The 13,789-nt window shown below is 45.7% G+C and overlaps 1 protein-coding gene across 1 annotated transcript; it reads left to right on the top strand.

Annotated features, from left to right (window-relative positions):
- Window positions 1-8,522: 8,522 nt before the first annotated feature.
- has2 (hyaluronan synthase 2) lies at window positions 8,523-13,269 on the top strand (the record flags this gene model as incomplete). The annotated part of the gene is made up of 3 exons (XM_079738709.1): window positions 8,523-9,149; window positions 12,015-12,116; window positions 12,340-13,269. The coding sequence occupies 3 exons, from the start codon at window positions 8,523-8,525 to the stop codon at window positions 13,267-13,269; spliced, it is 1,659 nt and encodes a 552-aa protein (XP_079594835.1).
- Window positions 13,270-13,789: the final 520 nt, after the last annotated feature.

A 13,789-nucleotide genomic window follows, 5' to 3' on the forward strand; every position in this document is an offset into this window, starting at 1 on the left:
CTGTAACTTTCTAACATCCTATGCAGGTATGCAAGGTTTGCACGTATACAGAGGACTGTGTACGTTCGTCCATTCATTTAAATGAAGCCTCATTCATTGCTTCGGTCTGGTATAAGATCAGAACCGCTTGGATAACCCCGACCACAGAGATAATCTCCCTGTTGGGAACACGTTCAGAAACACCTTCAGAAACATGGCCTGCAGAGTCTCAGATGTTTGGTGTTAGAAATCTAAGATGGAAGGAAACTCCCTTCTAGGTTTTGGGGGACACACCGCAGGCAAACTGAGCGGAAAGAGCTAAGGCTTTGGGGGAGAAAAAAGGAAAAAGAGTCAAATACCAACACAACTGTGATGATGGACGTCTACAGTGACATCACATGCAGCAAACCTCAATTAAAAAGAAACGTCCTGGTTAATTAATGCTCAATCAGGGACAGCACCGGGCAGTAGCATGTTTGGAGGACAGTGACCGAAAGAGGACAAGCGGGTCACGGATTAGAGACGGGCTCGTATTTGGGGCTGCCCTCCGCACATCGCATTCGGAACATTGTGTTTCTTGTGCGCTCGCGGCTGCAGCATTTCTGGCGGGGATGTTTCGGGGCTGTATGTAGAGCCATATCAAATCCCGCCACTCACGCATCAGGGAAAATGAAGGACAGGGAAACAGGAATCGCTCTCGTGCGTAGAGGGTCCGTAGAGGCCTGCTCTGTGGAGCTGTCTTCTTTTGGTGACGGAGTCACCACAACGGCACGTTGTCATATAATGGGTTGGGTTCACAGTTATGAGGAGTGGGGCAGGGGGGGAGACAGAGAGAGAAAGTGCTTCCAAGTGGGTTCAATTTGTGTGGACGTGCTTCTTGTGCCCACTGAAAACAATCGTCTCATTGTTTTCCTAACCTTCTTCTCATGCCGTATGAGTAGATTATGACATGAGTGCAGTGTACATTACGGCAACGTTTGTAGTACGCACAGACCACATCTACGAGGCGACCACTTCTAAAAAATGCTTTTGATCGTTCAAACAAACAGCCGTGTCATGTAACTACAACACATAGCAGCTTCACTGCGTTGCCCTTTGTCACACTTTACACCAAAATTTGGCCTACATTTAGTAGTGCTGTTTTCTCAGACAGATGTTCATGGTTTATAGTACTCCCAGGCTAAGATAGCTACCAGCAGATCATATATTCCCCATAGCATCTCCTCGGTGTTCAGGGGAAGCAAGGGCCAGGGGTAGACCTGAGCTGGACCACTCTCTCTTATCTATCCTGAGAGCTGTCTGGGTTTTAAAGGCATCCAAAGGCATCCTCCCTGGTCCAGCCCAGTGCAACCCCACATAAGACATTCACATAAGTACATACATCTGTGCAAACCTGTTGGCCGTTTCCCTTCTTACACATATAATGTAAGATATATAGTAGGCACATGATTCATCCAGGAAGCAATGCCAAGACCCAAGTCCTGAACTGAATACCAGACCTAGAAGTGAGTATAGATACAGTAGAATCCCATGTCTGTACAGGAGAGGAAACGCACAGTGAAGGGACATGAGCATTCGCCTTATAGTCTGTGTCTACCAGACAATAAATATGCAACGGGACTCGTGTGTGACATGACAAGTGAGTTAGTTTATTACTTTGTAAGTTAGCCATTGGCTTTAAAGGCTAAAGAATTTGAAAAGCACAAGATACTCTCCGATTTGATGAGACAGCATCCGGTATCATTCAGGGTCAGTTCCAAGCCTCGTTTGTCAGAGCGATGAACATCGGGGAACATCCGGTGAAGAATATCGAACATACAGTTGCAGTTCGAGGCCCATACCATTGAAACGTTTCCATCTCATGGTATATATTTCCAGTGACGTTGTAGCAGCTCCAGCTGCAAGCCACCTCCCTGGCCAGGGCTACAGCCACGTGTGATTTGGGCCTGGCACACATCTGGCCCGGCATTTGGTCTTCTTGTTTTTTTTGGGGTGCTTTTTTTCTTCTTCCTACTGGTGAAACATTTCTCTATGTGCGTGTAAAATATCTGCTGAATAATTGTATAGTTAAAAAATGCATGAGATATACGGCTCGACTTTATTAGGGATAGGAAATAACTGTCTGGGTGATTTACGCAGTTTGGGTGTGGAGCATGCCGTAAAGACACACGTGTGTGTGTGTGTGTGTGTGTGTGTGTGTGTGTGTGTGTGTGTGTGTGTGTTTGTGTCTGTGTCTGGCGAGCTTTGCCATGTTAAATGTTCCATAGCAGGCTGGAGATCTTTCCTGTTCCCTGCTGATCATGCTTCAACTGCTCGCCCTCTGCTCTTTGCTTAGTCACTCTCTCTTCACAACACACTAACACACACACAAACATCCATGCACACGAAATTTGCGCAGATACATATACACCTACACTGATACACACACACACACACACACACACAAACACAGACACCTATACACACTCACACACACTCACGGGTGCACACACACACGCGCCAACACAGACATCTATACACACACACACACATGCACACAAACACACACATACACACACAGTCACACACATCCACAAGCACATGTATTAAACAAGCACATGTATACATCAGGACCACATGCAGCAGCAACAAGAGAGAGAAGTTAATTGCCCTTCCAGACAGCCTGCATAAATAACCCCGGTCTCTCAAACATTAGGCCAGTTCTCAGATGGTATGACACACACTTCTTCACGTTCCTCCCCCCTGTTAGGTGAGCCAAACAGCATGGTGCTGTGAGAGCAGGTCAGGCCCTGAGATAGCTAATGCTTGTGTTTCCAAAAATGTGAGTGAGATTAAATGACAGAAACCAGTTGGTGGTTTTGTTTTCAAATCAGAATACCGTCCATGATATGATTTGTGGATCCAACCCCCCAACCCCCCATTCTTTTTAAGATGCTGTATATCAATGGGTAATGAATGGGTCTTTAATTCAACACGTCTCCCCGTGATGGTACCTTAACAGAATTTTTTCGACGACATTGAAACTGATTCTCTGTGCGTAAGCGGTCTTCATGCTGCCGGGACTGGGTTGTTAATCCTTAGTCACCATGAGGACTGTGAGGAATACTTTACTTCTCCTCTTCCACTCCCGATGCTGTCGTCAAGTCTGTCGGCATCTTGCAATAATTCGGAAGCAGTTTGTTTCCGGTCCATTTCCGCATTCCTGATGTCAGTGTGATCGGCCAAACCTGGAAGTACTGAACCAATCAGCTGTCAGCAATCAACAAGTGACAATTACCCTCAAGTATCAACCGATGCGCCCACCAACCGTCGATCTATTTTGTCTGTTATAAACAGATGGGATCCATTCCGCCGATGGGATCCATCAAGAATCATCATCCAGAATATGTTTCCAGAGGGTTCAAAGTTGGTTCCTTCAATCTGTTTGTTTGTATACATCTGTTTAGTTTCACTTTGTGTCTGCGCATTCATGGTTTCCTCTACTCCAGGCAGCATCGCGATGACGCTGAGAGCAGGCCTTGCACATCTTTAATCGGTCAGTTGGTTCAGTCCTCCGAGTCCATCTGACGTTTAACACGGCCCTCGCATGTTATCACTAATCCAGAGCCAGGGGGAGTGTGGCCTCAGGGAATATTCAATAACGTCAGACTGCGCAGCGCAGCCCCTCCAAGGTTACCAAGCAGGTTTCAAACACACTTGCATGCAGACACACACCCGCGCACGTACACGTGCACAAATGCGCACACACATGCATCCATACACAATGGGATGTGGGGAGGGATTAAAACATTGACTTGTGGCATGAAACGAACCCACTCATAAAAACATAACGTGGTCTGATATTATCCACATGTGCTGGTGAAAAAAACCATAGTCATCGTAGTTATACGCACACAAACTAACGCACACACACGCACACTCAGAAACATACTAACACACACAAACACACACACACACACACACACACAGAGACACGCACACTCACACAAACTCTCAGGCACACACTAACACACACACACACAAACACAGACACACACACACACACACACACACACACACATGCAGACGTAGAAAACAAAACATATGCACACACTACTACGCCTAGATGACTCATCCACAGGGACCTCCTATCTCACAGATGGCTCTTGGATTAGAGGCTTTATCTCATAGGATGCAGGGTCTCCTTGGACAAACATAAGTGAAACTGACTTTCATTCCCCCTATATGTAATCCCTGGACATCCTGAACTCTGATGTGTATGTAGAGCCATGATCGGACAAAGAACATCGCTCCACATTAGAGTGATTCATCTGAAAAAGGTTACCCAAGCCCTGAATGAGATCACACTGCTGTCTTGTAGATCATGTGATTTGAATAGCGACATTATACTTAGTTTAGTCGTCGCTGGTGGCGAAAAAGTTCAATCAAAGGTTGACCAAAAAAGTAAACATCGGGCCCCATATCTAGATATAAAACCATACAGATTAGATATGTGTTGAATATCTGCAATCTTTTTTTGCGGGTAACACTTTAGAATAAGGTCACATAAATAAACCATTAGTTAACTTTTAAGGTTAATGCAGAAATAAGCATTTACTTACTAATTAACAGGTAATTAATCTTCTAGTAATCATTAACTAATGGTATTAAGGATTGGAGAACCTGGTGTGCGGTCTAAGCGATTTGAACTAAGAAGAACTGAACTACAATACCCAAACCTAACTCTAACCCACTACCCCTAGCCCTAACCCTGACCCCTGTGCTAATGCTAAATAATAATATCTAGAACTGCATTATCTAATGTTAATGGATGGTTCATTAATGAACCCTTATTGTATGGTGCTACCTGTTTTTGTAACTTACAGTGGTTACATGAGTTACAGGAGGGAAAGGAACTGGGGTGATGGAGTTTACTCTGCCCTGCATTCCTTTTTACAACACATACACATAACCAAACACACACACACACAACAAAACACATACACACACGTTGATGTTCTTTCACTTATAGATTCTTCGCTCCATCTTTAAGAACACGGGCAGGGTCACTCCCTCCCTTGTTTTCCTTTCTAAACTGGGTGTTTATGTGCACATTTTATGTTCGCCGAGTGTGTGCATGTGTGGGTACAGTGTGTGTGATTGTCGGCGGCTGTAGTGTGTGTGTATGTGTGTGTGTGTGTGTGTGTCGGGGGTCTTGTAAAAATGAGTCTGACGTTAAAGGGCCCGCCACGTGCCAGAAGGAGTTGCTCTGGCAGGGGTCATTTCATCAAGCGATCAAATGAAAGAGGCCTGACTCCCGAGCCAAGGGGCGTGTGTCCCCCCTCTCTCTCTCTCTCTCCCGTTCGCTCTACATTTCAACCACTCGCTCTAACTTGTCTTCCCCTATGTTTCGTACATTGTCGCCGTTTCGTTTTCAACTCTTGTTGTTTCAACTCTCTTTGTTCCGCTCCGCTTGCTCCTTCGTATTCCATTAGGGTTCGTTCGCCCGTTCATTTGATGAGGAGTCCCTTCTGTCACGTCTTCTCCTTGGCTCTTGCTCGTTCCTCTCTCCCTCTCCCCTCTCACCAGTGTTGTGCCTGAACGCGTTCATTGAACAATAGTTCATGAACTCGTTCATATTTTGGGCAAACGTGAACGTACTGTATTACTGCCTGATGAATGTAACTGTGAAATTGTTCATTCTGGTGTCTGTGAACGGCACGCTCACTCGGTTTAACTTCGTGCAATAGGGGGGTTGTTTGTTTATCAACACGGCGGATGCGCGCGTAGATCGCCGTGTTGTTTGACCGGTTGCCATGGTTATCTCCGCGTGGTTAATTTGCAGTTGCGGTGTTGCCAGCTTACTGTTACATTAAACTGTAATCAGAAAACGCGGTTATATGCTATAGACCCTATAGTATCTGTGGTATAAAGGCTGGGACGAATTTCAAATTATAAATATGTACACTTTATTTTGAAAGTATAGACCGGCGCAATTCCCATTGAAACGAATGGCGCGGTGATTATTCTTCAAAACGAGAGCTGTTAAATTGTGGAAAATGAATTAAACTGTAATCAGACAACGCGGTTATATGCTATAGACCCTAGAGTATCTGTGGTATAAAGGCTGAGACGAATTTCGAATTATAAATATGTACAATCCATAATGTTAGCTCTCTGGCTCATAGCTCAGCGGACTACAATACCTCATATAATCATTGCTTGTTGGCGGAAATGGAAATGGGGGCTGTTCACGTTTGGTTGTAGTCTTTTCGCTCGGTTCTCCGTCTCATCAGTAGGGCTAGAACCGAGCGAAAAGACTAAAACCAAACGTGAACACCCCCCCCCTTTCCGTTTCCAGCCAACGAGCAATGAGTCTTCCAACAGAAATCAATGGGATTTACAAAATGCGCTAAATGTGCAATAAAACACGATAGAAAATGTATTTCGCTACGATACTTGATTCAACCACTCTATTTCATCCTAGACAAACCAGAAAGGGGGCTCAATGTTCAAAATAGCAGAAAAAAGGAATAGCTCACAGCAACATATTGAAAAAAGGAACTATGAACTATTTCATTTTTTGGAACTGTGAACTTAGTTCAAAATGTTGAATTATGAACGTTTAATTGAACTAGTTCATTTTAAAATTTGTGAACTGAACTTTGAACTAGTTCACGTAGAAAGTGAACTTTCTCAACACTGCCTCTCACCACCTAATTGTTACCACTCACTGTCTGTCAATGATTGAGTCTGAAGGGTGTGGAGTAAAGACAAATTAATAGCACGTTAGGGAACGTGAGCAACATCAGTGTAGGCTACGATGCCAGGCATCTCTCTCTCTCTCTCTTTCCCAATCTCTCCCTCTCCCTCCCCCCCCTCTCTCTCTCCCCGCCCTCTCTCTCTCTCCCCCTCTCTCTCTCTCCCCCCTCTCTCTCTCTCTCTCTCTCCCTCTCTCTCTCCCTCCCTCTCTCTCTCAGTGGACCCTCTCTGTCTGTTGGGTGTAAGTGTGCCTGCGGTGTGAAGAACTGCTTGCCGATCCGTGCACACTGTCCGACATAAGCGATCCCTTCCTTCCGTTTTTAAATTGTGAGAAGGGGCTTACCCCCCCCTCCTCACTCCCCCCCCAGCTTGCACATTAGCCAGATCTGATAGCAAGGGAAGAGAGAGCCACTGTGTTAAGAGACACTCGGCTGTTTTAAAGCAGATCCCGTCCACCAGAGGGCATCTCCCTGACTCGGTGAACAGGGTGACTTGTTGAATGCACCGGCTGCCTGCTGAACCCACAAACTTCAATGGTGGCTGATCCCAGGTGTAAAAGAAAGTCCTGCAATGTGTTTCCCCCAAGGCAATCGTAATTGATGAGTGTTCGGTCTACTTCTTTAATCGATGCGATCTGTCGGCTCAGCTGGGCTGTTGCTTTACGGGAACGTGTGAATTCCGTGCCCTCCGGAGCAGGTCATTAAGGCAGGCGGCTATAACACTAAATTATTGGGAAAACCGTCAGTCAGTGGAGGTTTTTTTCCACAAAAAAAAACAAAAAACATGAATTTCCCGAATCCCAAACGTTCTCCTATTCTTCTTCCCACGGAGATATAAACAGATGACATCACAGGGTGGTCCGCGCTGCGCAGCGAGTGCAGCCGAGCCGGGCCATGTTGAGAGTGTCTCTCCGACGGCCTGCCAAACAGATGGCGATAGCAGCAAAGGGAGGGCCCACGCAGAACATTACAAGCTTTTATCGACGCAGGACCATTACGCACACACATACACACACACACACACACAGCTCCTAGAAGCTGACACACCACCGGGAGACACAGGGGAGGGTGGTCTTCGAAGTGTGCTGCACAAAAAGAAAAATGTATATTGTTCATCCTCGGCCCCTTCAAAGGCCACCACGCTCTGTGTTTACCGGAGAAAACAAAAAAAGTGTACAATAAGGTGGAAAAGAGTGTGTAAAAAGTAAAAAGTTCCGGCCAAGTACCTGGATCGAGGACTTGGCCGGATTCGTTGCCAGTTTTGCTGTTCATTAGGTCAACAAACTTTGGCAAAGCCTCCCCCCCCCCCCCCACATGTGTTGAGAGCAGACGGCGAGTAAACGGGGTCTGACATTTACGGGACGCTGTATGAAGCTGGAGGTGGAGAGAGCAATAAAGAGGGAGCGAGATTTTTGTTGGCCGCATACTGTAGTATAAATTCCTTTTTATGAACAAACAGCTTTAAGAACAAACTGTACACAAAGCCGTTCAATTACATCCATATAATCCTCCCTAAGAAACCAGAGAGTGAGAATGTCAGGCCATAGACAACGTTTATCTGTATTAATGATACACTATCCGATTGATGTTTCTATGTCCCCCTGGTTTTCATTAAAAACAAATACATATCTCTGGAATCGTTGCTATTTTACCCAAAAAGGTCTTTAAACTAAAAGGACTTATCGCAATAGATATGGATCTCCATCAATGGAATTTTAATGTGCGCCTTTTGACATTCATTCATCGTTTTTACAAACTACTTTTACCATAATCTCCATTCTCCACGCTTCCCCCCCCCTCCAGATGAAATGTGATCAAGCACTGACCTACCTGCGCATCTTTGGGACGACCATGTTTGGCATCTCCCTCCTGGTGGGCATCTCCACCGCCTACATCATGGGCTACCAGTTCTTCACCACCGAGCGCAACCACGTGTCCTTCGGCCTGTACGGCGCCATCCTGGTGGTCCACCTCGTCATCCAGAGCCTGTTCGCCCTGCTGGAGCACCGCAACATGCGGCGCTCCCTGGAGACCCCCATCAAGCTCAACAAGTCCCTGGCGCTGTGCATCGCTGCCTATCAGGAGGACCCTCAATACCTGCGCAAGTGCCTGGTGTCAGTGAAGAGGCTGACCTACCCGGGCATCAAGGTGATCATGGTGATCGACGGCAACAACGACGACGACCTGTACATGATGGAGATATTCAAGGAGGTCATGGGCTGGGACAAGGTGTCCACCTACGTGTGGCGGAGCAACTTCCACTTCCGGGGGCCCGGCGAGACGGACGAGGGCTACGCCGAGAGCCTGCAGTACGTGTCGCAGCTGGTGCTGAGGAACAAGTGCGTGTGCATCATGCAGAAGTGGGGCGGCAAGCGGGAGGTCATGTACACTGCCTTCAAAGCGCTGGGGAGGAGCGTGGACTACGTACAGGTGAGTGATGGGGGGGAGAAGGGAGACGGTGGTGGATGGATGAATGGTTTGTTTGATGGATGGATTGATGGATGGATGGTTTGTTTGATGGATGGATGGATGGATGGATGGATGGATGGATGGATGGATGGATGGATGGTTGGATGGATGAATGAATGAATGAATGGGTGGATGGATGGATGAATGGATGGATGGAGGGTTTGTTTGATGGACGGATGGATGGATGGATGGATGGATGGATGGATGGATGGATGGATGAATAAATGGATGGATGTGTGGATGGATGGATGGATGGACCATGCCATCCATAAAGGGATGGATCGATCTTGGGGGGGACCTGTAGATTGAGTCATAGGCAAACGGGTAGAAGGCAGATGGGATTGTCTTGAGATGATGAATGGATGGTTGAACATGTTGTGGTTGAATGTACATAGCACAACTATGTCAAGAGAACTGGAATGAATTATGAATTAGATTGATGGAAGGCTGGATGGATAGACAGATGGATTGAGAGTAAAGCATAGAGCTAAAGGGAAAAGAGAGCAGGATGATGGGATGCCTGGAAGAGGGAGGGAGGAGGGGCCGTGCCAAGATAAATACAAAAGCAACAAAGAGTCTTTTGTGCTGTCGTGGCTGTAGGCACTGTGTCATGAAGCACAGAGTGAAAATCAGCACGAGTAGCCCTAAACTAACATCTAACTGCAGATCTCCTCCAGAATATTGAGAATAACGTAATTTATACAAAGAGCTACACAATGTTGGATCGGTAACCAGACATGTGCCGTGTTATGAGTGCTCCTTCTGGTGGAATTTGAAGTCAAATGTATTTCACAAAATAAATGTTGCACTTGTGACATGTAGGATTATAGTTTATAAACATGGGTAGCATTACATCACAAAACAGCAAAGCACATAAAAAATGCCTTGGCTTGCTTAAAATCAACATGTTTAAGATAATTGAAGTTTAAAAAAATGGAAGGTTTACCTTTCGGCAAATATCATGACATCACATTCATCTTCCAAAAAATATTTAGCCGATTTTTGCCCCAAAATATGATGATTGCTAGGATTTCTTTCTGGTCATTTTTCTGTCAAAGTCAAACTTGTTTGCAATACACCCTGTGGTTAATTACAGTGTAGATGTCAAAGATTAGTTTCAAGCTCAGCCATAATCCAATGAAGAAACGACTGCATGATGAGAGCTGCAATTTCAGCTCAGTGATGTGTCTTTCCGTGTTATTCTCCCAGAAAGTCTGCATGCTTCAACCTTATCGCATTACAAAGGCTCACACCTGGGAACGTAAACAGTGTTCACCTTTTGGCCACCAAGGTGATTCGCTGCTAAATCTGTGTGTGTGTGTGTGTGTGTGTGTGTGTGTGTGTGAGTGTGTGTGTGTGTGTGTGTGTGTCGGGGGGGGGGGGGGGGGGGGGGGGGGGGGGGGCTGGGTTGTTAAGTGCTTTACGCAAGGGCACCGGGAGGAAGAGGGTCGAAGAAGTAATAAGGGCAGAGCTATTTTTCCCATCAGGTCTAACTCATAACAGCATCCTTTTGGTCATTACGCTACCCATTTGATCCGTTTCACAGAGGACCGATGGGTGAGAGATTATTCTTCAAGAGAAGAAGAAGAAGACTTAGCTTTGGGTCTTTACAAACTCAATTATGTCAGATCCAGGTCAGCCGGTGGATCACCTGGGATAGTTTTCCTGGAGGCTAGTCACCCAACGGGGTTGTGTTATTATGAGATGCCCTGATTCTCCCTGGCCTTCTGATACACAGCGCGATGCTGCCATGGGAATTGGGTTGAAACAACGCAGTGTAGAATTGATTATGTCTGAATGGAAATATTTCGGGATTAACGTCCAATTGTTGCTGAGCCAGGCTTTTTGGGATAGTACGTTTTCCAGAAGTTCTCTTTTTGGGGACAGCTTTGTAGACCTCCTAACTGTACACTAGCTACAGTGGGATGAACAATAGTGCACGAAGCAAAGTACTTTATGCCTTCAATATCACATCAGAAGATCTAACCATACTTAACCATGCCAGATTCAACACCACAAAAATATTCCCAGGCAATTAAAAAAAACACACTTATTCATGTCCATTCCAAAAATTCAAAACTAGCTGTTTTAGCTAAAGTTGGCTTTTGCTGTCATGAGACGTGTTTATTTTGCAGATGCTGGGTATCTGCTGTTTTAGTCTTAGATTAGGAATGAACAAGCTCTTAAAGTTAGGCAAATTTTTTCTTCCTTTTATGGACTGCTCATAGAGGCACTTAGTTTTAGTAAAGAAACGGAAAGCAATAAAAGAAAACAGATGAATCGAAAGGTAATGATGATAAAGTGTTGTTGGTGTTTGTTTATCGCAAATACCTCTAAACCTCTAATTGAAGTCTAGTTTGAGGTTTAGATAACAGAGACCAATTTCCATGCATGGAGAAACAAATATCTTCATACCTACAGTGAACATTGACACATACACAATAAAAAATCTTTGAAACGCAGAAAGTCAGATTCATTCTCTCCTCGTGATTCACACTCTGCTGCCACAAGGAGCCGTTCAGAAGAGGGGGGGCGGGGGTGGAGTGTGTGAGGTGAGATTTTATGAATCATCAGACGTCCCCAAGGCCTCAATGACCTCACCTTCATGACAACACCGGCCTCATGAAAGGCCCCTTTCAGGCACCGCAGGCCGCGGCTTCTCAACCAAACTTGCGTACTGTCATCCTCATATGCTACATAGAAAACCATATTCAGATGATATTAATTCTCCCCAACACAACTCGTGTGTTAACTCTACCTGGTGAAAACGTTTAGTGAGCAGGTTTCTGAGATGTAACGATGTGTGTTTGCTGTGCTTCATTCCAGGTGTGCGACTCGGACACCATGTTGGATCCGGCATCGTCGGTGGAGATGGTGAAGGTTCTGGAAGAAGACCCCATGGTTGGGGGCGTAGGAGGCGATGTACAGGTAAAGAAAATCAATAGAACTCCCAAATCATTCTGTCATTTTCAAAGAATCCGTTCTTAGATACAAAATACAAACCCTCATGCAGTGGTTGTATTTCTTCTTATTATACTATCGACTACGTCTGGATCAGGAAATCTATGAAGTCTTACCAAGTCATGTTCCCTTCTTAACACAGAAGTCAAATGTAGGGTCATGGAAGACTCATCTTGTTTTCCATCCCTAGATCCTGAATAAGTATGAGTCCTGGATCTCCTTCCTCAGCAGTGTGCGCTACTGGATGGCGTTCAACATCGAGCGCGCGTGCCAATCCTACTTCGGCTGTGTCCAGTGCATCAGCGGACCTCTGGGGATGTACCGCAACTCCTTGCTGCACGAGTTCATGGAGGCCTGGTACAACCAGACCTTCATGGGATCCCACTGCAGCTTTGGGGATGACCGCCACCTCACCAACAGGGTTCTGAGCCTGGGCTACTCCACCAAATACACGGCGCGGTCTAAATGCCTGACCGAGACGCCCATCACCTACCTGCGCTGGCTCAACCAACAAACGCGCTGGAGTAAGTCCTATTTCCGGGAGTGGCTGTACAACTCAATGTGGTTCCACAAGCACCACCTGTGGATGACCTATGAGGCGGTGATCACGGGCTTCTTTCCCTTTTTCCTCATTGCCACGGCGATACAGCTGTTCTACCAGGGGAGGCTGTGGAATATCCTGTTGTTCCTGCTCATCGTGCAGGCCGTCGCACTGATTAAGTCCTCGTTTGCAAGCTGCCTGCGGGGCAACATCGTCATGGTATTCATGTCCTTCTACTCTGTGTTGTACATGTCGAGTCTGTTGCCGGCCAAGATGTTCGCCATCGCCACGATCAACAAAGCCGGGTGGGGTACGTCGGGACGGAAGACGATCGTCACAAACTTTATCGGCCTGGTTCCGATCTCCATCTGGTTCACCATACTCTTTGTCGGAATCCTCTACACGGTGATCCAGGAGACTAGGAAACCCTTTCCGGAATCTGAGATCATTGTTCTAATCATAGGGGCCATCGTGTATGCCAGTTACTGGGTCATGCTTTTGACTTTGTACTCGGTTCTGATAAACAAGTGTGGGAAGAGAAAGAAAGAGCCACATTATGACATGGTTCTGGACGTATGACACATCGCCAGCGGCTGTATTGTCCTTTGAACTATCTTGAGAATACTTGCTTACTTTCAAAACAAACCAGGCCCCCCAAAATCAACTCCACATGAAGATAGCCTCACAAAAGCCTTGGCTTTAACATTCAGCGACAGACAAATATAGCACCGGTGGGTGCATACAAATCATCCTAATACGTGTACTTAAGAATTGATTTTTTACCAATCAGTGTACAGGGCTATTTTTCTGCCTGGTCACTACACCAGCCAATATAATCATTCACAATGTTCGTCTTATGTCTAAGTTACTTGAAAGGTTGTGTCCACTCAAATTCAAGTAAACTTGAGTGAAAAAAATACACCCACCCATATGCATTTTTTTTCTACTTAATTGTATGAAGTACTACAAAATATACCAAGTTTATCTTGGTATGATATAACATGTACAACCCATATGAGCAACATTGATTCTCTATGCCAAAGGCAAGTTTTGGTTGTGAACAAGATTTCTCTTTTCCTAAATTTTCTTTTTATTTGAC

The sequence above is a fragment of the Pollachius pollachius genome, assembly GCF_949987615.1.
Source record: "Pollachius pollachius genome assembly, chromosome: 1".
Lineage (NCBI taxonomy): Eukaryota > Metazoa > Chordata > Actinopteri > Gadiformes > Gadidae > Pollachius > Pollachius pollachius.